At 37.2% G+C, this 26,611-nt stretch overlaps 1 protein-coding gene across 12 annotated transcripts in view; it reads right to left on the reverse strand.

The window, feature by feature from the left end:
- Positions 1 to 26,611, reverse strand: part of RALGPS2 (Ral GEF with PH domain and SH3 binding motif 2) — a 126,854-nt gene that overhangs the window by 80,908 nt on the left and 19,335 nt on the right. For 9 of the 12 annotated variants that reach the window (XM_072867401.1, XM_072867402.1, XM_072867400.1 and 6 more), the window contains exons 2-4: positions 19,472 to 19,603; positions 15,649 to 15,756; positions 4,874 to 4,924 (exon numbers count right to left, since the gene is read on the reverse strand). In XM_072867401.1, the coding sequence (XP_072723502.1) occupies positions 4,874 to 4,924; positions 15,649 to 15,756; positions 19,472 to 19,528 (216 nt within the window). In that variant the 5' untranslated portion in view covers positions 19,529 to 19,603. Of the gene's footprint in view, positions 1 to 4,873; positions 4,925 to 15,648; positions 15,757 to 19,471; positions 19,604 to 21,084; positions 21,198 to 22,090; positions 22,110 to 23,092; positions 23,394 to 26,611 lie in introns of those variants that run through there. The other 3 variants (XM_072867398.1, XM_072867399.1, XM_072867394.1) reach the window with 3 other exon arrangements.

Here is a 26,611-nt window from a genome sequence, read left to right on the forward strand (position 1 = left end):
GTTCAGATTCTTCAACAACTTAAGCCAACATCTACACTGCTGTTTAGGGACAGGCACAGGAGAGGCACAGACTTTTGAGAGTTCTAAAAGCCTTTTTTCTCCTCCCTTTAGCTACTGTAAGAAACGCTTCTCCATCTCACTTGCAAGACCTCTCTCCCCTGTACAGCCAGCTTTTTCTCTTGACTATAAAATAAAAGTAGTTTCCCTTGCTGCCTGTCCACAGTTTCCCAGCATTATTACCTGATCACTCTGCTTCAGGGGAAACTGTCATTCACAGCCCTCTTCCCCCTCACTAGAACCTGCTTACCTAAACTCATTGCCCTTGACACTGCTCATCCCACCACCTGATGATGCCATCAACAGAAGGGAAGCCACCAAGGTTTTTGCCTTCAATGCATTTGGTCTGGGAGAAGTATGATACAGTCCTAACGAGCATGGACCTGACTCTGCACACACTATTGCAATAAAGCACACTAATTTGCTGAACTGGAATTCAGAAACCATTCTTACACTTCTATAAAAATACTCATTTCTTCACTCTAAGACTGTGCTGCCTATTCCATTACTCTAATTCAGGCATGTTTCTTTGATCTTCCTCTAGAGTTGCACTTTTTCCACCACAAGTTTCAAACCTAAAGTATTCACAAGGATTATTTCCTTGGTCTGCCAGTCAACTCAAGCACAGGAGTGACATCACTACAACTGCCCATTTCTTATTTTGTGGAATTTATTTAAAATGAGGTGCAAGACTGAAAGATTTAGGATCAAGAATACAAAAGCTGAACTTTTTTCATAACTCATTTTGGTTTTCGTTCCTTTTTGAATCTATAGAATTTTACTTTCCTTAGCAAAATACTACAGGAACACTTAAATTATAACCTGTACTACATGGCAGACAGAGAGACTGTGCTTCTCATTAAAATCTTTATATACGGGTCAAAGTGAAAGTTTCAAAAATAGGAGGAGAGAAAAAGCAAGGATTAACAGTGGAACCATTATACAACTTCAGAACAAGTAGAGATGAATATTCAATAAGCGAACTTTTTTTTCCACTGCCTAGCCTAGTGAAGCAGATGGGATAAAGAAGTTAAAGACAATAACCCAGTAAAGATTTTCAAAGTAAGTACATATGGGTAAATAATTTTGGAGAATGTATTAAAATATGTAAAATAAGTAATCAGATTTTCCAATAAAAGCAAGCTAATGTGTTCTGCAAGGAGACATCTGGCATTTAGTTAATATTAACATCGCTACCAGCAGCACAACTGAGCAAGTCTATGGCTACCATTTTGCTTTACAGTCACTACTCTCTAGAAAGCCACAACCATTACAAGAAAAAGAAAACAAAAACCAACACACCACTTGTCATGCATGGGGAACAGACGGAAATCATATGATTGACTTTGAGAACTCCATCTTTGTTTCCCAAAAATGAAAATGCAAATCAGCTGCTTTCATACAGACAGAAGTTTATGTAGCAGAGGAGTGTTCTTTATTATCTTCATTTCTTATACTGCAGCCCACTAATTATTAATTAACAAAGAAACAGTAATTTCTTCTACTTTCTTTTCTCAAAAGCAACTTGCAGGCATTTTTAATGATGAAGAAAGGTGGTTTCCAGTATCACTTCGAGTGATACAGTCTGCTTAAAGCTCAGGCAGCAGCTCATGTTCACTATATACTAAGCCATGGTTAACTGTTCAAGTCCACGCTTCTGGCTCACCCTAAATGTAAAGTGATCCATGGTACCTTAATCCTGAGTTATGTGGGCTACTCTAAGCTCCCTGAGAGTTTTTTCCTAAGAGCATGAAACAGGAAGTTGTAGTGGGTAATATGTAGGAACTCTAGCACACACGTGAACCCATGATATCTGTAGGAGATGTAGGAAATTTGAATATAGGCAGAATAATTATATTTATTTGCTACAGATAAAGGCAAAAGGCTGTAAAAGTGTATAAGTGTGTGCTATGAGTACATTCACTGATTTTGATGCTAAAAGAAAAATTACTATATATTGCTGTAAAAAGTGTTATTCAGCTCTGGTTTTTAAGATAACCAAGATGAAATTCTGATGTTGCTTTTTAAAAAAACACAAACCGACAATACTTTACAAAAATATTTTAACATAATGAAGAAGATGCAACACAATAATTTAGATAGCCAAGAAAAACTATGATATTTAAAAAATACTGCTCACACCCTAAAGATGGTGAAAATTCATCTCCAGTTATTTTAAAAATTAAGCATCTTGGAATACACCTTTCAGAACCCTTATTTGGGAAAACAAATGAAAACACATTAAAGGCTAAAAATATTCATTCATATACCATTCTACAGAGTTTGGGAAGCAGATGGAGATTCACAGCCTGTATAACAAAGATTTGTTGGTGAATTACAACAATCTATAATAAACACCCAGTTTTTAAATCTTGGCACACTGGGAAAGATGTTGCTCATCATCTCCCACCATGCATGCAGATGAGAGCTGTGAAATTGGATTCCAAATAGAGTATCTACTAGCACTGATATAAAAAACCAAATTTTATCAATGCCTTTTTGTCACTCATTAAAGTTTCAGTTTACAGGCCCTTTTATACAGGTGAAATCAGCTCAACATTGTTTTGTTTTCTAATTACAAATTCAGCAATGTTTGAGTGCACACGTCAAGGTATGTGTAAAGATTTAAAAACTGAATCAAGATATGGATATGGCACACAGTCTGGTATATACTTCAGAGAAACTCAGAAACCTGCAACACTTCATTAATCTGCTGTTAAGACACCTTTAGGCAAACTAAGTGTTCCACGCCTGTTTTCCCCTTCTGCAAAACAGGAGAAAAGCATTTGAATTGTGTCTAGCTTCTTCTGACCTGAGAGTTAATCTGTATGCCCCTTTTCCGTAGGGAATTAACACAATGTAGAGGCACATCAGATATAAGACGACAGACCTCTGTCTACCTGTGAAGGAGCACTGATGGACTGATAATACTTGCACACTGTCAGTGCCTTCAACTGCTTTTGTGCAAACACTTGAGAAGTGTAAAAACAGCTACCCTTCTTCATATGGATATTTTCCAGTGAAGGCATCACGTGAATTTTTCTTATGCAGTACATACAGATTTCTTGAAAGGAATTACTTTCTAGATGTAGTCCCCTACTCTCTCACAGTTTTACTTTTAGATACGTTTCATTATTTTATTCTGCTTTTCCCTTTTATGGTTTACAGTAACAAGTTAGAACAGACAACAAAATTAAATGTACTTTCTCAACATTTCCCCCAGAGACTTTCTGTAGGTCTTCTCACACAACATAATCTGAGATAAAAGAGGTAGCATTAAAAAAGCAACAAATTATGAGGTATGGAGTACTAGATCACTGCCACTATATCTAACTTGCTTGCTTCCTTCCTTGTGGTTGTTACACAGCTGACCACTCATCCTGTGCAGTGCTGGAAGCAGACTGCAAAGAATAAACTACCATCAAGATCAAGCAGTGGAATTTCTTTATCAGCAGATCATTAGAAAAAGTCCTAACTAGTTAAATTGGTGTTTTGATTTTTTGATATCCAGTACTATGAAGCTCAGTGTAACTAGAGATGAGGCACTACATAAAAGCACCCAGAGCTTATTCAACTTCAACACTCATGGGCGAGGGCAACACTACATAGCGGTAATGCTTAACATTAGCAAAAGTAGTACACAATCACACATATCAGTAAAATATTTAAAAGAATCAGATAAAAGGGTAAAATGCTTTAAAGTTTTGGAAAAGAGCTTAAAAAAAAAGAGGTATCGTATTAGATGATCAGGATAAACATATTCTGCCAATCAAAAAGACTCTAAGGGCATGTTCAGGAAAAAAAAAAGCCAGAGATCAAATGGGAGGCTCTTTGAAGGATTAAAAAAAAAAAAGACACAACCAAAAAAACCCAAACAAAACACTCACACAAATCCACATGGGTTGGGAAATAGCTTGCTGAAATCATGAAACCTAAATCATAACAACATTTTCAAGTACAGATCAAAAGGAGGCCTTCAAAAAATCCGTGGGTACACAAATGATGAAATCAACAATCACAACCAAGAAATTCATCAGGTTTCTCCACTTGAAGCAAAATATTCTTCAGTGTGCCCCAAGAGTGACATGACAAAAGCCTGCCACCAATAAAATAGCTTATGATAGTCTAAAGGTGACTGACAAGCTGAAGAGACTTCCACACTACCGATAAAGTGGACAATAAACTGAAAAAACAAACTGTCAAAACTTCAAAACAATGTCCACATGAAAATGCTAATCGTACAGAAATAAGGATAAACAAATTCATCATTTATTATAGTCACTGTGAAGATTCTGAAAACATAAATTCAAGTCAGGCTGCAATCAGAAAGGAATATGGCATTATATAAAAACAAACCAGAGAACACAAATGATCAATATATTATCCCAATATATCCACAGATCACACCCATCTTGAATAGAAGATACCATTACAGCCATTTTTCTTTTGCCAAAAAAAGATATGAACCAGTTAGGGAAACACCGGACAGGATGAGGTATGGCATGAGGTATCAGGAGCTGAAACCTAAAACATTATGATCAGAATAGCCAAATCAAGATGTTTATAATTCAGAAATATTAAAACCCAGATACTTCATCTCTAGCACTAGCTGAACATATTTAAATGCCAATACTTCATTCCCCAAACTATTAGTTCCAGATATTTTTGTGTTATAAATCCATCTGCCTCAGAGCTATATGACCTGGGACAAAAATTAAGTTTTATTACATACATACACTTTGTAATTCCAGAATTTATACACTGGCATAACTTTTTTTTCATTTAAATTTCAAAACAAAACCAATTAACTACTTACCTCTGGCTGAATTGCTTTAAATACAGGGACATCCATCAGCGTTATCTGACCCTGAAATTAAAAAAAAAAAAAAATATTATAAGTTAAGCTCAAAATTAACCTTGCATTCGATTAAGTTGCTGTGCTGCATGAGAACTGTATTTGTTCTGTTTCCCTGTATTATTTAACTTTCATTTTGTAGCTAATTTCAGAGGTTTCTGCTCCTACCACAGAGCCGTCCTGCAAAACGAGAGAATAAGATGCTCTAAACTTTACATTTAATAAAATAAACAAATTATGAGAAATTATTCTCAGAAGCATAATCCTGCAGTTACACATGCAAGTCAGAGCTTGAACTTAGAAACACTATATAACAATCTACCCAAGAATACAAGGAACTAACTTTAGTTGCTCAAGGGCAGTTTGTCTTCAAACTCTGAATCTTAGTCTAGGTGTTACGCTAGAGTGTTTCTATTGAAACATCCCTAAAATCTTTCAAATCAATACTTGAAGCATATTTGAATACCTAAGCTAGGTAATTGTTCAGTTGCACAGCAACAGTTAAAATTAAATACAGCCATTTCACCTCTAGCAAGTCAGAACCAATCAGTACATTTTCATTCTGGGATGTCTGTTTAGCTTTGAAAAGGGTAAAGGCGAACTCACAAAGACCAGGTTTTGCATTTTGAAACATATTCACAGAGCCTTATTTTAAGCATACAACTTAGGATTGCTGTCTGCCTATGTATCCAGAAGAAAGAAACCATCTCTTTCAACGAGTATATAAGTAGCCCAGAAATACCAGTGCTATCTGAGTTCGACATCACAAATACCTTTTTAACGGTGAATTCAGAGACCTTGTTTGGTTTCCTCAGATGTGAGCTTTATTCCCATTTCCCTGACAACGGCGGTTCCCCCATTTATACACTCTATGGTACACACAGACAGCTTTGTGACCCTCACAAATTGCAACTTCCATTGAATGCCATTGTTGGATAGCAAAATAGCTTCTCAGATAAAGTCAACCTTGCAGAAAAATTTTAACTAGGATACTCTAGTTGAAAGAAAGCAGGTGCAAAGAGATACACCTGCTCTAATGAGACAAGAAGTTATGTGTTTTGCCAAAGACAACCAAATCTACATTTTGTGGCAGATCTCCTTGACCTCCAGATCTATTTTTAGGTATGAATTCTAGCAATAAAACATGACCATAAAATTATATAAATCAGTCCCAGTTTCTGTAACCAACACACTGGACACAATCATCTGGTATTTTGCAGTACAACACCATGGAAGTAACAAGCACTTCACGAGTTTGCTTTTTACAAACTTTCTTTCCTGGGTTCTACTTTAGTTGGCTGCTCCTTCTTTCAAACAATGATATTTTAAAGCTATATTAGATTTTTCTAGTCTTGGGCTAAAGGTTGATTAAATCGGACCAATTTGACTGAATCCACATACTCAACTACAAACAAGACTGTATACACTCACAAACGTGCATGTCTGAACACCTTTGTAGCAGTAAATCCTGTACAAACTTTTACGTAAACAAGACATCCTTAGTCCTGTAACATAAACACACTCGCATGTGGTATGAGGCATACGATTTGTACCTACCATTCATTAATATCCATAAACTATTTAAATGCCAGTTTAAAAATGAATCCCCAAACTACCATTTTTAAATGTGGTTTAACAATCAACTGATCAGTTGCAGCATCTGTCTTGGCAGCACAAATCATACTGTACCTTAAAAGTTTAGATGAAGGCAAGGATATCAGACAGACATACCTCCCAAAGTTTGTTTTAAGCAGCAATGATCAGTAAGAATGGAAATTTAGGAATATAGTAGGCCAAAATACTCTTTGCCTTCAACATAACTTCTCTATTCCCTTGCACCCACAGCAACTACAGTAAAAATATATAATAAACTTTTGCCAAAAAAAAAAAAGATACCTTTCAAACTGAAAGCAACCTTGCCAACTGAAACCATTCTATTCTTTCATTATGAGGCCTATGAGAAAGTGACTTATTCTTGAAGGAATAAAAATGGTTTCTTTTCCTAAGATGAAAGACTCTTTCAGTATTGTTTTTTAGATCATCAAGGTCAGAAATACAGAAATCTTCACACGAAGCCTTTTTTTCAAGTGGAGTAGTTTTATCTTGCCACAAAAAGTACTGACAGCAACAAATCATTCCTGGTGAGGGAAGCAGACAAATTTGTGAAAGTGCGCCCAGACTACATAAACTACTCCAACGGTGGTTAATAAAAGTTTGCTTTTGAAGGATTTTGAACGCGTGCACAGACAATGCTGGTAATTTCTCCTGCTCTTTCCCACCTTTTCCTAACCTGAGCAGGTTATCTGGGAAAAGACTAGGACCCTTGGACAGTGACAGGAGTACCACCTTGCCAAAAGCCACAACATGCTGGACAATGCTTTGCTATAGTTGAAGGGTACAGCTGGATCTTTACATTACACACAGAACAGCTTTAGAAACTTCTAAACATGTCATAGATGTCATTCTGGGTTATGTTACACTGCACCTGGGTAAGCAAATACTGCTTCATCTTGACAATTTAATAGTATGCCCTCTTATTTAAGATATCTACGTATAAGGCTCTTTTGAGGAAACAAACAGGCAAGGCATGTCTTTACTGGGGCAGGGAAAGACATCCAACAAGTAAGGAGAACAAGATTTTTCTCCAAAAGCATGATATTTAAGAAGGGGGCAGGGAAAATCTGGCTAACTAATTTCTAGAGTTAAAATGGATTTGAAGCTAATAATGAAGGTGTGTTCAGACAACACTTATCCTAAAACGAGCTGAGGCACAAGCTTATGTATTTATTTCTAAATCTTACTTAAAAATTTAAGATGATAAATTGAGAATGCCTAAGAAAAGGGCTTCCCTATGAGAGCAGCACTTATCTAAATACTCCACAGAAAGTCTGTACCACTGTGTAGGACAAATGTGCCTGATATTTGGGGGTGCGTGTTATTTCTAAACTTCCCACTCACTAGGAAAGAGCAAACCTATCCCAGTTCTGTGAATCATCTAACCATGTATCCAAGTGCTTGTGCCTGCACAGACAAAGGAATTACACTTTCTTACCTGCAGAGAACACTCAAGAGACAGAGGGACAGAAAGAAAGCATGGATTTATTCCTCTCACTTGATCCAATCCTGACCATAGAGCAGCCACACATTACAGCAAGAGTTAACTCTTCCTTTTGATTTCCAAGGTGAAGAACCCAGTCCTGAAACACCAGCCACAGAACTCAATCTCTTGTCTCCCATTTGTCCGCTAAAGTATACCAAGCTTTCTCAGAAACATATTATTTTAGGTAAACATGTGGCTGATTGAATGTATCGCTATGCTTCTCAATAAAGGAAATGAATTAGAAAACTGGTTGGGGTGGGGAAGGTGAAACCAAAAGAATGATCACTTCAATAAAATTTTAATATAGGGTATTTTAAAACATCCTTACAAAAGACACAGTCATTTCAATGGTTATTAACATTTCACTGCAAATCCTCCTCACTAAAACAAGATTACAACAACAGTACAATAAAAATGAGCCAGGAAACTGATTCATTGTTCACATAGAAGAGAGAATGCTTAAAAATAAACATTGTATTTCTTCCCAGCCCTCCAGAATTTGTTCTCTTAATCAACCTGAACTGCCTTAGCTGAATTGGACTATTACTTGCTTCAGTAGTGACTCCTAAATAAATTACTTTAAGACAGGATCAATACACAACATTTATGAAACAAAGACTGTTATTATAACTTCACACCAGAATTCACATATCAAAGTAAACGCATACATTTTAAATAGGGATATTAAATGGGTATATTAACATTGAAAAACCACACAAATGCCAAAGGTCAAGATTAACGTTCATTACTAAAATGATTTGAAATTGTTATTAAGTACATTACAATATTAAAAAAAGCAAGTCTGAGAACTAAAAATACTCAGTAAGTTTTAACAGAGGAACTTCTTTCTTCTAATATCACACTGATATTAGGCTGATTTTTTTTTTGCTTGTTTGGTTTACACATCTTGCTGCTTTCACTAAAAGCAGTATCAATCTTCAGTAACACTATCATATTACCACTTGTTCAAGAAACATCCCTTATTGAGGATCCTTTCTTACAGAGCTTGCAATACCCATTAAGAGTTCAAAGCACTTAAAAAATTGTTCACAATTCAAAAGAGGCAAGCTACTGATAGTTGAATACCTAAGCTGATGGATAAGAAGCCATCTGAGTTTGTAGACGTGACAGTGTACCTCACATAAGAGTTTAAAAATATCTTTGACAAAACAGATTTTTTTTTTTTAAACATTAACTTATTTATAAGTCTAACACTTAACTGAATTTTTATCCTTTTAAAGGTGCTTGCTCACTGCTAAGTCAAAAATAAAGCAAACAGAAAGGCTGGCATTCCAATTAATAGCACTTGAAATGACAAAATTTCAAAAATAACTTATTATATTTATGTTAGATGCCATTGCTCAGCTCTAACAACAACAAACTTCTACCATGACCAAATCAAGGGGAATTTAAACCCCAATAAACAAAGCCACTAGTTTGGTTTCTGCAGTGAAAGAGATACAATGCACTAACTTTTCTCATTCCAGCTCCTTAACCTAGCCAATACAAATTCCTGGATAGCTCCCCCTCCTAAATGTGGTTTAATGTTTTAATATTCAAACCAAAAATTGTAAGTGTTCACATCAATTTGTTACATGAAGCAAGCCAACCATAACCTCTCTGGTTTTTGAGTTGTCAGCTGCATGGATTTAAAAAAAAAAAAAAAAGAATTAGGTGTGCAATACAAAACTGTGAACTTATTCTTACTTATCATTTAAATAAGCATTCTGATTACACGAAGATAGGGAAACTTGATATTTTCTGCCTTTCCAGAAGGGATATGTCTATCAAGTTTATCTATACATTAAAAGTACTTCTTCATTGCTCAGGCAATGAAAGAGCTGAATGGAAGTTTTGTGTTTATGTTTGCCCTAGATCCTAGATAACAATTCTAGAATATGATTGGAAGAGGTATGTTTTTAATGTACAACTAATATATTTCCCAATTCTCAACGACTTGAAGAACACCACAAGAGAAAACCATCTTTTAAAAACAGTCAATTATCATCTTGCAATTAGCACACTGGTAATTCCAATCGTAGTTCAAAGATCATTTCCCCCCCCCTGCACAGCCATGGGAGCTTTTGCATGTAGTAGAAAGACCTTGCCTAGGGACAGTTCCCAACAGCCAAGTTTAAAAATATTTTAGCTCTCCTGGGTGTTGAGATGTTGGACTTGTTAACAATTAAGTACTTCAAAATACTAAAATTATTACCACACAGCTTCATATACATATAAAGAGATTTACCCCTCTCTCAGGCAGGTCTGTCAGGCCAGAAGTTTTACATCCAGACGATTAAGAACTTCATTTCAGTATGCTGCTTCTTTGAGGAATATGAAGCAGCTCAATGAAATGAAATTTTAAGATATTCCCCAATTCTTTCTCTTTTCTGTGAATACATATGGATTACCCTCCTTCCATAAGAACCTGTAACTTAAGAACTTCTAGTTGCTGTTAACACCACTGCATTGAGCTCCTCTCCACGCTCCCTATGAAAGTTCCCATTTGATCTGGGCTATAATTCCACCTTTCCAGTCCCTAGACCTTCTCAAGCATGAACTCCTATCAGACTACTTGCTGTACTACAAGTTTTCCTGCCATGTACCTACCATAAGGACAGTGCACTTCCCATAGAGCTCCTGGACAGAGACCCTCAGTGTGAAAAGGAAAACTAAGTTTCTGTCTGAGATGAAAAAAATCAAATGTCTACATTCTGGTTATTCAAGAATACCGCCATAATCTGATTTTCCTTGAAGCCATGTTGGTTCAAGCAGCACTTCATAAATTGTTCCTTAATCTGAATTTTTAGAAGGAATTATATTTAAGCCTTCCAACTTGGCTTAGCACTGTCTCTCCGGGCTGCCAGAATACTTTTCCTCACTGAAAAAATAGCTAAGCCTCTGTTAAGCACTGCATCAGTAGGAGAATAATTCTGCTGTCCAAAATGAACGCTGGGGGATTAAAGTTCCTGTGTTGAAACTCTACTTGTTTTCTCACAAAGTCCACTCCAAAACTTTTATCATTAATAGTTCCTCCACACACTATAATAAAGTTGCTTCTTCTGCTCTCATTGGGGACATACTTATTCTTTAATATTCTTCTGTAAAATAAAGCTAACAGGAACACATACAAGCAGACGTCCTTTTTCATCAAAAGCTCCTAGGGCCCAGTGCTTCACTTTATTCAAACTGCTCTCAGATGCAGACAGACTTGCCTCAAACTCCCTAATCCACCGACAACCAGCCTCAGGAGAGGCCAAAACCAACATTACTGCCAGGAACCGCGTAGCACAACTCACACCAGTAGCTGCGCAGGAACTTGCAGAGGGGACTGTGAATCTGCCAGAGTCCCGCACAAGACAAAGTTCTCCTGGGGGGAACCTTGGGCCAGTTTAAGTTATTTTTGTTCTGTTTGAAGGGGCAAAAAATGAGTTTGTTGCACCCTCCACACCTCAAAACCTATTTCTGCACTTTTATTACACACACAATGCCATTCCAGAACTCTTGGGACCTGCTTCCTTTACAAAACACACTCTCGTGCTCTTTCTTCAGATATACATAACTTGATATTTAACTGTGGTAAGAACACCTCTGAGAAAAATTCCTTGTTTTGTCTAAACATTTTTTTAAATAAACTTTGTGTATTGTTTCCAAAATAAGCAATATTCTTTTTTCCATCACCCATTTGACAAAGCTTAACTGGAAACAAAAAGAAAGAAATACACATACATCTTAGTGTGAGCTTACTTTGTAGCGCTTTCAGAGACTAGGGCAAAGAATAAAGAAACCTTCTTAGATAACTAGGTGGAAAAAAAAGCAATGGATTTATACAGCTGCGCTTCCCTTAATTCTACCTCAAATATTTACACCACCGTGGCTAAGTTGAAATATAAAATGGAAAAGCAAGTCAAAAAGTAATAAACAGTCAAATAATTAAACAGTAGCAGTCTAAGGAATAAGAATTTACTGTAAAGCAAAAAATAAATATTTCTTCAACCTGAGGTTCGCCAGCATCTTAATTTGGAGCTCATGTCCCCAAGCATTTTCCTTTTTTCTTTCAGTCTCACCAGCCCCCCCTTTCTACTGCCACTGCACTATTAACATATCCCTCCCCCACAAATTGTGCCCTGTACGCTTGAAACCACACTCCTCCCTTCAACAAAAATGGACAGCATTCACTGCAACTGTGTCTACCCTGTACACACACAACGGCTCCATCAGCAGGGCCAGACACCAGTGGGTAATCCTGGCACCAACTTGTTTTGTGGCTTTTAGCCGTTTAATAAAGAAGTGAGCAGTGATCAGCCTAAAAGCAGGTATTTAAAACAGAGACAGTCTCCTTATTAGTTACAGCTAGAAAGCTGTCTGTAGAATTCTTAGCAGAAAACAAACGTGTCCTACTTCATACCCATTGAATGGGATTCTTTTTCCCCAAAACTTATGAAACACGCAGGCATTCAATACATCCCCTGGAAACTGTTTTTGTAAGCTGCAGGGGGATAAAGCAAACTATAAATTTGCAACAGCAGCAGCTACGCCTGAAGATCTCACCTGTTTCAGCTGTAACTTGGCCCTTTCTAAAGCAGCCTTCAACCCTACAAAGAACTTAAACCACCCGGTTGGTAACAACAGTACAACTGGACTATTACATATATATTACAATAATAATTTCTGTTACTGTTCACACTAGACCCCTTAAAGGGCTGGCGTACTTTTGCCAGAAAGTTAGCTCAAGACTGAACAAAGGACCATTACATGAAACGGCACACCAACTGTGCATTCAGGATAGTGTTAGATGACTGCCAAAGGGAAGAATATGGAAATAAAATCACCAAAAATATTTACACTTGGGCTTCTCTTTGGCTCGGTGAGCAGCTTCTTGAAAATACAGGATTACAAGCAATAGCTTTTGTAGTCCAACTTGTCTCTTACCCACTAACTAAACAGATCGAGTTTTGAAGTAACAATGATATCTCTAACACAGTGGGAAAAGACATCTGTGTGTCTCAGTGGTACTGAAACCACTAGCATGAATTTTATTTCCAGTATCTCTCAAACTTACTGATCTGTCAGATTTTTGCTCTTCTTTCTCCAGCATGATTGTAACTGTCCCATCTGTACACAGTGACCCATTTTGATCAAAATGAAATATATCATATAAAGTACAGGATGAGACTTCCCAGTGCTGATGTTGACTTTATCAGTTAACTCTCATCTTTATGCTACCTATACACTGGAATTCTTTTTCATTCAAGCCAAGGTTTCCTAACCATTAATTAGACAGCTGTCTAACTAGCTCTTGTGCAGCAACTTGCTTTCATTGCTGTTTTACTGGCTTTAGCACATTATCTTTTCTCTCCATGAATAAGGTACTTATACACAGACCACAAATTATTTCCTCACTTTACCACTTCAAAAAAAATTTTTTTTTTAAAACAGTATTCATTCTGCAGTTGGTAATAGAATTCACCCTTCACTAAGTCACAGATGACAGCAGTCTGCACTGCATCCGTTTTAGAAGAGCTATCACTAAACTAGAAGTTTTCTCATACTTTGAAAAAGCAATTGGTAGCATATCCATGTCCAATCTGAGAGGTACATACCCACTATTATAATTACAATCTTACTAACACAGTTTTGCATTCTCATCACTGCTGGTACCCTCGAGAGCTTGACCATACTACATCACTCTGGTAGTCTTCACATTAACACTGAAATCCAGATGAAGATTTTATACATCTCTGTTATGGTAGGACTGAAAACAGGAAGAATAAGGAAATGGCCAATAAAATAAAAACAAGCATAAGGGTCAAATGTACTTCTCCTCCAAGGTACCTAAGTTTTTGGCAAATTTACTTATTTCTACAACCTTCAGCAAGAATGATCAGAAAAAGACAGCATTCAAAGCAAGCAAGCCCTACTGGAAAAGCAGATAAACGTGCCTAGGGAAACAAATAGTAATGAAGTGCAGCTGTGTACAGAAACATTGAAAAATAAATGAAATTAATTATAACCTTGCCAAAGGGTCGAACACTGACTACTGGCAATTTTGCTCAATTGTTCAGAATTCCATCTATAAGACATTTCAGATCCATTTACAGTAAATGAAACCTGATATGAAAAACTAGATACTTTAAAAGGGAGAAGGCTAAGAGTAAAGATGTTTTCTTTTGGGGAATTGAGAAAACAGCAAAATTATACCAGGTAGTATAAACCAAAAATACAACCACAGGTTCATAATCATAATGTGAAATGCTTAATTAAAAGATTCCTGTTTGTGAGTGGAACTCAGTTTGATGCATAACATGAAAACACTAAAACCACTGGATTTTAATAAAGATTTTTATCTAACCAAGATTTACTAAGTAGGTAACATTTAGAATACCCATGAAAGTAAAAGGTTTCTGCACAAGAGATGAAAAATTAGACAGTAGAGGACAGTAGAGCAAAAGGATTATGAAATGCGATACAAGACAAAGCACCTTTGTATATTTTGCTGTCCAGGTGAGTGACAGCAACTCCACAGAGACTAAGTGATCTACGCTGCTGCTCAACAGCATCCACCACTGGCTAAATAGCAGAGCCATTCAAAGGAACCTGTAGCTATTCTGGCCTGAATGCATAATTCCACTTGAATTCATACCCCTAGCCCCAAATTCCCTAAGTACTTAGATTTCGTTTATGTAGAGAAATCGTAAGATAAAACTGAAAGGATAGCCAGCCCCAAAAACATCTTCCCATGAAAAGTAGGTGATTCATTGTCCAGCTGTTCCTGACAACAGAGCAAGGAAGAGGCCCAAACCACATGACTGGAACCTCAGTCAGGAATAAATCTCATTAACTATCCAAGAAGAATTTTATGTGTAAGTACCACTTCATAATCCAGATGCTTTAAATTTTCAGTGTGCTCATTGAAATCAATTTAGCCATTAATAATTAACTGAAATAGTTATTAACAATTTAAAAAAATAGAACAAACTTAATGGGAATATTTTGTGATACATACTGCCACTTATCAATAACCTCCCCAAGACAATTCATCATGAATCTCATCACTTGAATTATAAATGCAGTAAGAGCAATAGCTTGTTAGCAATCTTTCTAGTAACATACATGAATCACTTAGAGGGACCATCTGTCGTCTTAACCTCTACAAGTAGGGTAAAAAAAAAAAGTCAGCCAGTGTTTTGGTTAAATATTTTTACTCATTTGTTCTTGGTTCTGCAGGCTATTCAACTCATTATTCTGTACCATTGCACCCGAAAGAAGAAAACACTCCCCAGATGTAAGAATTAACACAGTTAGAAATTAACACACCTCCAGAAAAAACAAGTACAAATTGCGTATATTCTTGCAACTAAAATATGCATGTCAGAATTAAGCTGCGTCATATAGATTTAAGAATCTTTGGTCTATGTTACATATAAGAGTGTGAAAAATGCCTGGACAGCATAGCCTGAAAAGATGACTTAACATTAAACAGAATATAGACAATGAAGAACCATAATGTGGGATCCATTTTTGAAACCCATGGATGACAGAAGTTAGGCAAAAAACATATAGAAATGGAGAAGCAGAGGAAAAGCTGCCAAGAAGATTCACACACAAATTAACAAAAATTACTTGAATTACTTACCGCATATTCTTCCGGTGTAACCTTTAGAACATCAAATACCACTGCATCAAAGCTCTTCTTCAGTTCAGCTGAACCTTTGTCACTCAAGGATTCAGAGCTGCTACTCTTCTGCGGAAACAAACAAAACCAGTGATAATATTTTTGGTTCTCTCCTCTCTTTTTTTTTTTTTTTTTTACACTCCCAAAAGCAAAATTGCTGTTCAAACATCACTGTTCACAGAATTTTTCTATTGGGCAAATTATCAATTAAAAGTCAGTCACAGGATACACTTTCTCCTGACAAAGACCACTAAAATCGGAAACTCTCAAACTGACTTCAATGGATTTCAAAGGTGTTCCTCAAAACACAACAGTTACATTTCAACGCATAATTAAATTCTAATTTTGTTGACAGAAAAGTCAGTAATAACAATAACAACAATACAGTCACACTGAATTTTTTTCTGAAAACAGAAAAAATACCACTATGGTGAGGAAAAAGACAAGGTTTGCCACAAAGGAATAGTTAACATCAAAGAATAGTATCAATCTCTTCCTTTTTCTTTTAGAAGCACTAAAACTTAGAAAAATTACATTGTGAGCTACATATGTGTTCCTGTTGAAGACACTTAGTATAAACAATTTCAGGGTTTTTTTTTTTTAATGCTAGTAATTCACATTTGCAAAAAATATCAGATCCTAGAATATTATTCTATGAATCTTTATCTACAACATAAAGATTTAGCTTCCCTGCAAAATACAAATATGGTTCAAAAAATTAACACTTTGTATGAAATTAACACTTCACATTGGTTTCATATGTTTCATATGAAAACAATACACCTGTGTTATGAGTAATCACTTCCTCTAGTACATAGATGCAAACATAGATTCTGTTCAGTCATTACAAGAAAGAAGGGTTTTTTCGCATGGAGGTTGAGATGTCACCTCCAGATGTACGCTTCACATCTGAACCCCAGGCATACTTCTTTCAGAAATATGCATACAGCATGCAATTGCTTTGCTGCCCCACACTCTCCTCTGAAGACCTGAAAGGTTATGCATGTTTCTTGCTTCTTAGTTTCTTCCCACTTCAGAAACCTGTCAGAAAGCAAACTCTCGACTAAAAAGTAAGAAATAAGATGAGACACGTGGACAAAACCATCTTGAAGGACCACTATTACTACAGTCAATAACTGTATCAAATTTAACACTTCTTCAGCAAACAGTACACTTGCCTGAAGTATGGCACCTGCATGCTTCAGCAATAGCATAGCCTTGACATAAGCGCTAACAGAGCTCCCACAGAAGTTTTGCTAATACTTCGGAGAGGTTCGAGAGAAAGAAAACTAGTATTGGTGCACAGAGCTTATTCTCACCATCGGTGGGAGCTCCAGCTCAGCTGTGGCAAAACACACTGAGCACAAACCATGACCTGCCTAGTCTTATGTTGGAGACTGATATATCCTTAAGCACTCTATCCTAACCACCATCACAGGGGGATACCTCCTAGAAAGCTGAAAAGATTAGACTTTGGCCCACATCATGAAGGCACTTTCTGACAGTCTGTGTCATTTTACTGCTAGTGTTGAAAGTTCTCAAGACCATGGATATGGGTCATATACACAACACGCACATGAACAACCACTTCACCAGATCATTCTGGTAGAAGCCAAATTTCAGCACTGTTACATCACTTTCAGTAACACCTGCATCATGTCTGCTGATGCCAAAGCAGGAGGGAAGATAGCACATGGTCACTGATGCTGGTAAATAGTTCCACTGTGCTAATATCTTCTCCTGAAAAACTAACAAGGCAGTATTTTAGGGCTGCACTATATTTTTTGACTTTGGCTTCCCACTCACAGAAGCAGGAACATGTGAACTCCTCGAGAATTCAGCCAGCTGAAGTAAACCCTTGTCCATTTTTAAGCACTTTTGTTATAAGGACATACAAAGAAAATACACACTCATTTAATAATCATGTCTGGTTTTAGCTAGGTTCTTCTAACAGTACCATCTCTCTGAAAAACCTACCTTCGAAAACATCACCAAAAACTCCAAACACTACCAAAAACTCCAAACCGGACAGGCATTTTCAGTAACCAACATACTTACAGAAACATTTCAGTTACAAGTCCTCCCTCCTCCCCGTTAGTCAAGATAGGAAAAAAAATGCCACTTGCTGAAAGCAGATTCATGTAACTTTGCCAAAATACATTTTACTCAATTTTATCAGACATCATGTAAACATTCAAGACTATCTTGTTGAGTAAGAAGAGAGCTTTCCTCCAAGAAAATTTTTCAGTTGCATACCAATAAATGGTCAATCAATGATTCATAATACAATGATAAGGGAAGTACAAGAATCTGTATAAAAACAAACAATGGCCTTGGAGATCGATGCCAGCTTTCTTGTTTAAATCTTGACAATACTTGACAATACTGTGAAATTGTGCTGGAGATTATTTGATCCTTTTGATAACACAACACTCCAATTTTCCCTTCACCTTGTTTTTGGTACCTTCTATTTCTATATACACATAAGTGCATAGCACACATGCAACTCTGCTATCAAAACACATGCGTAAATATATAAATAAAACAAACATCTTTGGTAAGGTCCAAAGATTCATTCAAGGAAGCAACTGTTTTCAGGAATTTGTGGCTCTCATCACTACTGACTTCGTAGTGTTCTTGAATACCTTGTCTTTTAAACAAAGGACAAATGAAGAATGGGAAAAAAAAAAGGCAAACTGAAATCCACTATGGTAAAAACACATTTCACACTGTGACAAAAGCAAAAAAAATAATATGCATCAGCAATAAAGTAACTGCCTCCCCTGAGCAGAAAGCTTAGGTTAGTATTGTACACGTGTACAAGCCAAAGCATATATATTCAGTCTCCCTAAAGAGGACAGGCAAACAATGCACCTGGAAAGATCACTCAATATAAACTGAAGGCAGATTTTCAGTTCCCTTCATCCCAGTACTACAAGGCATTAACAAAAAGACCCAACAAAAGCTTGAAAAGGGAGTGATTTGCAAGAGTTTTGGAAACAAACAAACAAAACAACAACAACAAAGCCAAAACCAACCAGGTCTTGCAAACCCTCCAACATTGCTAAGAATTTAGGAATCAGTCACAACTCTCAACAGCTCCTCACATGATCCTAGCAAAAAGAACTCAAAAAGTTCTAGTACTAATTTCAGCCCACCCCTTCTTTTCCTTAACAAGTAGATGCCAAAGGAAAACTATATTAACTTCAAAATAAGAGGCATCAGCACAGGAAGCCAATCTGCATTGCTTGGCTGACACACACACTCTTAACTCATGAGCTGTTCACTTCTAGAGGGCAGAAACCTCGGTGGGCAGGAGGGGACCTATACCAATGCCTGAATATAGTCCATGAGACAAAGGGAACAACCTTATTCCCGTGCTACTGTGTCAGACCGCCCCTTGACACACACACACAAGTACCTGTCAAAGAGGAGAACATTTCCCACAGGCCTTGCCAGCCCAGTTTATTGCGCTAAGAGCATCTATTATTGCTAAAACTTGAAAAGAAAAGCTTCCTTGCCTAGATGTGATGGAAGAGAACATTAAAAAAGGCAGCTCTGGCTATGGCAAGGCTGTAAATGCTAGCTCATGCTTTATTTTGGTCTACAAAGGTCAGAACTTTAAGTTATTCGCATCTAAACTGGGGCATATGAAACCAACACACAAAAACAAGACTCTGTTGCACCACATCTGTTAAAAGAAAAACTTACATCTTGGTGCATTTAAAAAAAATTGGGTACTTACAGTCTTAAGTATCCAATAACTGAGTTTTGTAATCCTTACCTCTGAAGCAGTAGCCGCAATATTAACACTGCTTGACTGTCCGTTCAATAGGTCCATACTGCCCACACCATTAATCTTCGGCCCTACATTTATAGCAGCAGGATCATCTCCAAGGCAACTGAATAACCATTCCTACAAAGAGCAAAAAGTAATCAGAAACCATTTTATTCACATGTTTTAAACAAAATTCAGTATCTAAAATCCATAACAAAAATAAAGTACTTCCAAAATCGCTGCACCACTTTGAGGTCCAAACTTCAGATTGAAACACACATTCTAAATTTACCTACTTAAAAGCAACATGAACAACTGAAGGTTCCATTGTGATTCATTACTTACTGGCAGTATAGACTTTCGTATTCCTTTCCACACTATTTGCTACATACCAGATATGCAAATGTAAATATGTAAATATAACTTAAAGTTAGGCCTGCAACATCAGTTCACGTATGATTCTTTTCCTTTGATTACCAACTTTAAAAAGTATAATCCAGATGTTAACCCTATTAGATAACTTTTATAAGAAGTTATCCAATAATTTCCTATCTTATATGCCTATTCACCAGCTTCAAGTGAAAATTACCACATTAAAAGCAATTTAAGAGTACAAATGGAATTTACACTTTTCTCCACAAATTACCCAAATTATTGTTTAGTGGAGGGGGGGAAAAAAAAAACCACAAAGGAAAACTCCACACACTAACTTTTAACGCATCCTTGCAAGAATACTATTACTTCTCACTTCTACAGAGAAAAGGCTGCAAAGAAATTGAAACCTTTGGCATCCACTACAAAAACAGTAAGACTACCCAGTACCTAAGTGTTATAGAGAGAGTAAAAATTGGTTTGGGCTTAAATTTCATGAGATGTTAGTGCCCTCTAGTGTGAAAACGATTGTAAATCAGTTTTCATAGGTCTATGTTTGTAACAAGTGTGACTGTTTCTGAAGTTGCTATTATTTATGAAATTCACTTTAGGTTTGTAGTTTAACTCAGAACTACCACATGGTCTGCAGATAAATGGAGAAGGTAAGTGACAGGTAACTGAATAATACCACATAACAAAATAGTATTACAGCACCTCATACTTAAGACCTCTATGTAGTAAAATAAACAAAATAAGCTACTCCAAAAAGCTCTATCTCCAAGTGACCTAAACCAGGTATGTCAGATAAACAAGCCTGGAAGACAGGAAACTGCAATATTTAAATAATAAAATATCCTCAAAAAAAAGCAGTAACTTCAAAGTGTCACTGTAGGAATGCAATACAGAAAGGAGGGCAAATGAAAGAGCACCACATTGCAAATTTCAATCGAACACTATAGCTACTAGGTATTTTTGGGTATTAATAGTCCCCATCTGAACTATGTTGAGCTGTACTTCTGCAGTTCAGAACAGCCATACACATTCTACCCTTTCTTGTTTTGTTTTTTTAAAAACTGATGGGACTGTCTCATTCACAGGACAGAAGACGTTACATTTCACTTTAACACTACACTCCCAGCCCATAGGCTATAACTGAGATTGTGGTTCCTCCACTAAAAATACATTTAACTGCACTTAAATTTTAGCTGGTACTATACTAACAAACCATATGAAGGGAAAAAAAATACCTCGTCTTTGGCTTGTGAGTGTCACTGCTGTCCTGTCCTTTCCTATCTCAATTACCCTTCAGATTGTCTTGTGGAGTATTTCCAAATGCTCAGCTCCCCAGTGCCTCTTTCCTATAGCCTTTTCATTTACTGAACTGAAAAGCGAGGAAATAAAACTCTAACTGATGTGTCATAATTTTCATTTATGTAGTGACAGTAGAGGACAGAGGTATCACATCTCCAAAACCAGTTTCAGGCCCTCCAGATGTTCAAAATGGTACACTTGTCCCAATTTAATCTTCTTCTCTGCTGAAAAAAACTACCCTTTAAAAATTCAGGGGTTTTTTTAATCACTGTAATTATAAATAAAATTGACACTTTGCACAATTTCATCATACTATATGGCCAATAACTGTATCATACAAAGCCAGGCTTAAACTAAAGGTTATATATTTGACACTTGGCTCACATATACTTCAGTTGTTCCCCTTCCCCATACTAATGGGGGGGGGGGGGGGGGCGACAAGGGGGAGAATTCAGGAAGAAGTGTTTCTGACCAAGAAAAAGTGAAAACTGACTTTTTTTGTGCAGGAATTTGGATGGTACTATTTGAAAGAATTTACACATATCATAGAAGGCTGCTCTGCCAGCTCCATAGGCTCAGATAAGCAAGAGCAAACTAATTCCTCTATAAGCAACAGGGTTAAAGCCCAGTTTCCTAATGATTAGTCTCACATAACCCATAGGCACCCAGTCAGGCCCTAGCAACTTCCCCCCCCCATATTTCCCCATGCTGCACTATCTCAAGCCTTACCCTTGTCTCCTTAACATAACAGCTCCAATGTGCTGTTTCCTACACTATTATGAGTTTTGTTTGCATCTGCCCACCCATTCTGAGTGCCAGACAGACAGGCACTTACTCCTGTGCTGTCTGAACACAGCACATGCTCATTCACCTAACATCAGGCTAAATGGGATTGGTGAGCCTGGCAACTATGTGATAGACTTTCACCTTAGAGGACTGTACCTGGAGGGTACAGTGGTCATGCACACTGATCCAGGTTTTCCTTTTCTACCCAGTTACTGACTGTGATGAGAATTGTGAGAACTCTGTCCCTTAGTCAAGTATGGTTGAAATTGGCCACCATGCTGAGAAGAGACTCCTACAAGGCACATAAAATAAAAGGTGGATTTTTTTTTCCTAAATAAGTAGGAAATCACTTAGAAAAACCCTGCATGCAAAGGAAACAGAGATTACAAAATATAACATCTGCCAGTGAGGGTGTATAACAACAGAGGTGTCCACACAATGTTAATTTTGCACCCATTGCTGCATTACAATAGTATGTTTGAATACACTTATACTTTTTCCCACTTCCTGGAGATAGAGTAAGGGGCGGAATTAGTACTGAACTGCTATAAACTAGCATTTATCAACTTTAAAGTTCCAGAATTTGCAACATTTTAAATGTACTTTTGAAAGCTGCATTAGACATCAGAATATCACCGCTCCCGTAACAATGAAAAGCCACAGCATCAATTTTGGCCAGTGTACCATTTAAGACAAATATTGAAAAAATCCTAACACTGGAATAATTAAATAATTTGCTTGCTATACTACCTTTCCGCTCAACACCAAAATACGTAGTAAACAGCAATATCAGAAAGTGATCGACACCAGAGCTGTTCAGAGCAACATAGCTGGATATGTGAAATGACTCTTGCCATGCTGCAATAGCGAATCACACCATTTTCATTGCATACCCTGTATATCCAATTACAAAAACTGAATTACATTGAGTAATTTGAAATTCCAGTCTGTTTCTCCTATTTAATAAATGCCTTTGTGCTCAGAAATGCATTAAATGTGGAATTGAAAGTGGTTTATACAATGCATAAAATACTTAAGCATGCATTTATGCCAACCTGAAGCCTGGACACACTATGTGGTATCCTCCTACCTCTTCATGACATGCATACTATGCAGTAAAAAGCAAACTAAAAATACTGATAAAAAGATTCATCATACCCAAAAGAATGAAAATGTCTAGCATAAGCAGGGTCTGCTGTCTTCAACGAGTCTGAGTTTTTCTGCAAATTCACCCAAGGCTGTATCTCATGATCATTCCATTACAGTGACTGACCTATAAACCCCCAAAATGGAAGGCAGCTCGGTGAAGACAAAGGTGAAGGGCAATGTGCCCATGAAGCTCGGAATAATGCAGGGTGTGACTAACCACAGCTGTTGCAAAGAAGCTGACTTTATCTCAGCACAAAGGGGACCAGAGGGTGGCCTTTGTTTTAGATAAACAGCTATGTCAGTTGAGCAGATCATCTGACTATATTACAGTTGAGTGAATCAACTAGTGGTGTAAATGTTTCTCCCTGAGTTCATTTAAAAAAAGTGAATGTCTCCCTGAGTTAGCTAGACCAGCATGGGGGGAGTGAGTACATGGCTCAGCCCAACACGGAGTACAAAAACTAAACAACTAACAAGGGAATTTCAAAGAGAACAGGCTTGAGCTGGCTTCAACCCACATATTCCTTCCTGGCGACTGGGAACACCCAACATCGCGATAGTAAGCATATTCTAGAGAACAGTAACGGGGATCACATTGGTATTGTGTTTGAACTTTATATTGCAATTGCTATATTTTGCTAAGCGTAACTTGAATTTGTATTGTGATTTCAGTATATTTTGTATCACTCTGCTAAATCAGAAATCCTGTGTAACATCAACTACCTTCAGATAAGTAAATTTAATATTGAACATTACATCCTCCATGTGTGGAAAATCTAAAAGAACCTGGCCAGAGAGTATTTGACTCACCTAAGCCTGAATCCCTTTCACAGAAAAATCCAGGGATATTCTTGTCCCAGTTTGGGTCAAACACTATCCCAAAAATATACTGTACAAACAGCATTTTAAAAGATGAGCCTAAAATTACATTAAAAAATTCTGTCCAGAACAGTACAAAAGCTTTGAGGAAACATAGTCACAGTACAATTTTATGAATGGCCCAAGAGTCACGATGACCAAGATCCTCTTTGTTCGTATTCACAATGTCAGTGCAAAACGTCATTTGTTTTGATCACAGATCCCCACGAAGAAAACAGAAGTGCCCTGCATGGATTAATCATCAAGTTGGCAAGTGGAAGCTCTGGACATTATGCTGTACAGCGGTGCTGTGTGACCCTAGCTGCATACAAGCTGCCACACACCCAAGGTGACGGGAAGTGGTTCAAGGTGCTCTAGGGGCACGCAGGCGCCAAGGAAGGTTAAGTAAGGAAGACAAAGTGTCCTAGCATGCAGGCACCACAGCCACCACCATATACAATACTCATGCCATCTGCCATCTGGGCAAGGGCTGATCACACTGACAGGCCTTCCCTGCAGTTTGGTGCATGCGCACCTCAATAGGTCTGGAAGACCTGCGTACATAAGGACTGTGTTAGCAAAGGAACATACTACCTAATGCTAAAGAAAAAAAAGACTTGTTTGCCAGGCTACATGCTGTCTGTTCTGCAACAGGAAAGATTCGGGAAGTAGCACAAAGCTGCACTGTGATAACAAGAGTCCATTACAGGTACTGCAGCGTGAAAAAAATCCAAGGTAGTCTGAGCAGACCACCAGGCTTTTAATGCTCCTGACTTAAAGAGAAATGCATGGCCGCCTTCTCTTGCCCCAGAAGCCACTGTTCTTTATTAATTACTTCTCATTAGAACCTCTCAAAGTCCATAGGAGCTACGTACAGATAGGTAAAGCTAGAAACACATCTAAAAATGGGAAGAAAGCTTATCGTCTAAAAGGCAAAAGCAGAGATAACTGCTAAAAAAACCAAACCAAAAAACCCCTACAAAACAAAACACATTAAAAAAAATACCAAACACACACCCCAAACCAAAACAAAAACCAACATCCACAATTAAGCAGAAAGTCAGCATGGAATAGGCAACAGGACAAAGAATGTTCATCCAACTATGAAAGAAGATTTTCTCAAGTCAAATCAAATTGCACCTTCCAAACTATATTCTTCAGTTTTGCACTCGACCCACCAAAACAAAGAACCCCCAACTAGGTTACTGCACTGTAAGAATAAAGATAGTATGTATACTGCATTAAAAAAGAAAAATGAAAGCCACCTAAACACATGCTTTAATTCAGTTTTCAGTAAGCATGAAAATATTAAGAGGTAATATAAGATAGCAAAACTGATAAAAAAAAGAAACTTCCACAATAGAGATGAAATAAAAGCTCAAGCAACTTAATATAACCCCATCCTCCTGCAAGAAACTTATCATCGAAGATAATAAAATACCAGACCTAAAATTTCATATACTACGAAATCTCCAGTCAGACACATGAATCTTGTCAAAGCATTTGATAAGCTGCCACTAGTGAAGACTGAGATAAGAGACACTAGTAGAAGACATGCATGGGGTAGAGACATGATGAAAACAGAGACAGAGGAGCATAATAGTAGAGTAGGAAAAGATTACTAACAGTTATGAAATATGCAACACCAGTACAAATGTTAGAATGATAAATCATTTGGAGATACAGGAAAGCAACATAATACAGGACAAATAAAACTATCTGATGGACAGAAGAATGAAAAATGAAAGTCAATCATTAAAGGATTATTTGGGTTGATCCCTGTAAAATTTCGGCTATGAATTTCAGCATCTCAGTTGGAAATGACTGCCACCAATGTTGCAAGCGTGAAGTAGCCACATGAGATCAAGATGTTTGCATTAGTTATGAACAAATACTACCTCCAAAACATTTCACAAGAGACCTTGACCCTGTACTCAATGCAGTTCTGGTCACCTGGCTTCCAAAAGATTTTTGAACAAAATATATGCAGAGAAGGGCTTCCAGGTTCACTGAAGACTCCACTGCAGAAGTGGAAACCAGGAGACCTCAGCTTGCTTATGCTAACCAACTGAAATCTGCATGAGGATACACTTGCAGTGTTCAAGTATCAGGAGGACAAACAGAGAGTATGAATAAAACGTAAATTTATGCTCAAAATCAGAATACAGCAATCAGGTTCTTGAACAATTTCCAGAAAACAGTACTAAAAGCAAAAACACATAGCTGCTTAAGTTGATACTAGACTCCTTCCTGAAATAAATTGTGTCATATGGTGCCTGCATCCGCAACATAGCTAACCCAGGAACACAGACTCCTTTTTTCATTGGTTTGATTAGTCCTGCTGCAAACTCAAAGCACTTCTATACTCATAGAACTCAACCACTCAAAGTTATGTCACACATCCACTCTTTCCCTAAGCATCTGTTGCACAACAGTCACAGGAGTATCAGCTGCTCAAGCTCCAAGACAGATGAAATTAGAATGGACAGAATAGCAACAAATAGCACCAAAAAAAATGGTTTATTAGGTTTGACAATGAAGTTTTAAATTAAAAAAAGCTTCATTTAAATACAGTCCTTAATTTAGATTCTCTTCTCTTACCCTAGAAAACGCTATACCTGGACAAACAATTAAGTGAAATTATTATTCTTTTTTAAGACAACACTACCC

This window comes from Ciconia boyciana, chromosome 7 (genome assembly GCF_034638445.1).
Source record: "Ciconia boyciana chromosome 7, ASM3463844v1, whole genome shotgun sequence".
In the NCBI taxonomy this organism is placed as follows: Eukaryota; Metazoa; Chordata; class Aves; order Ciconiiformes; family Ciconiidae; genus Ciconia; species Ciconia boyciana.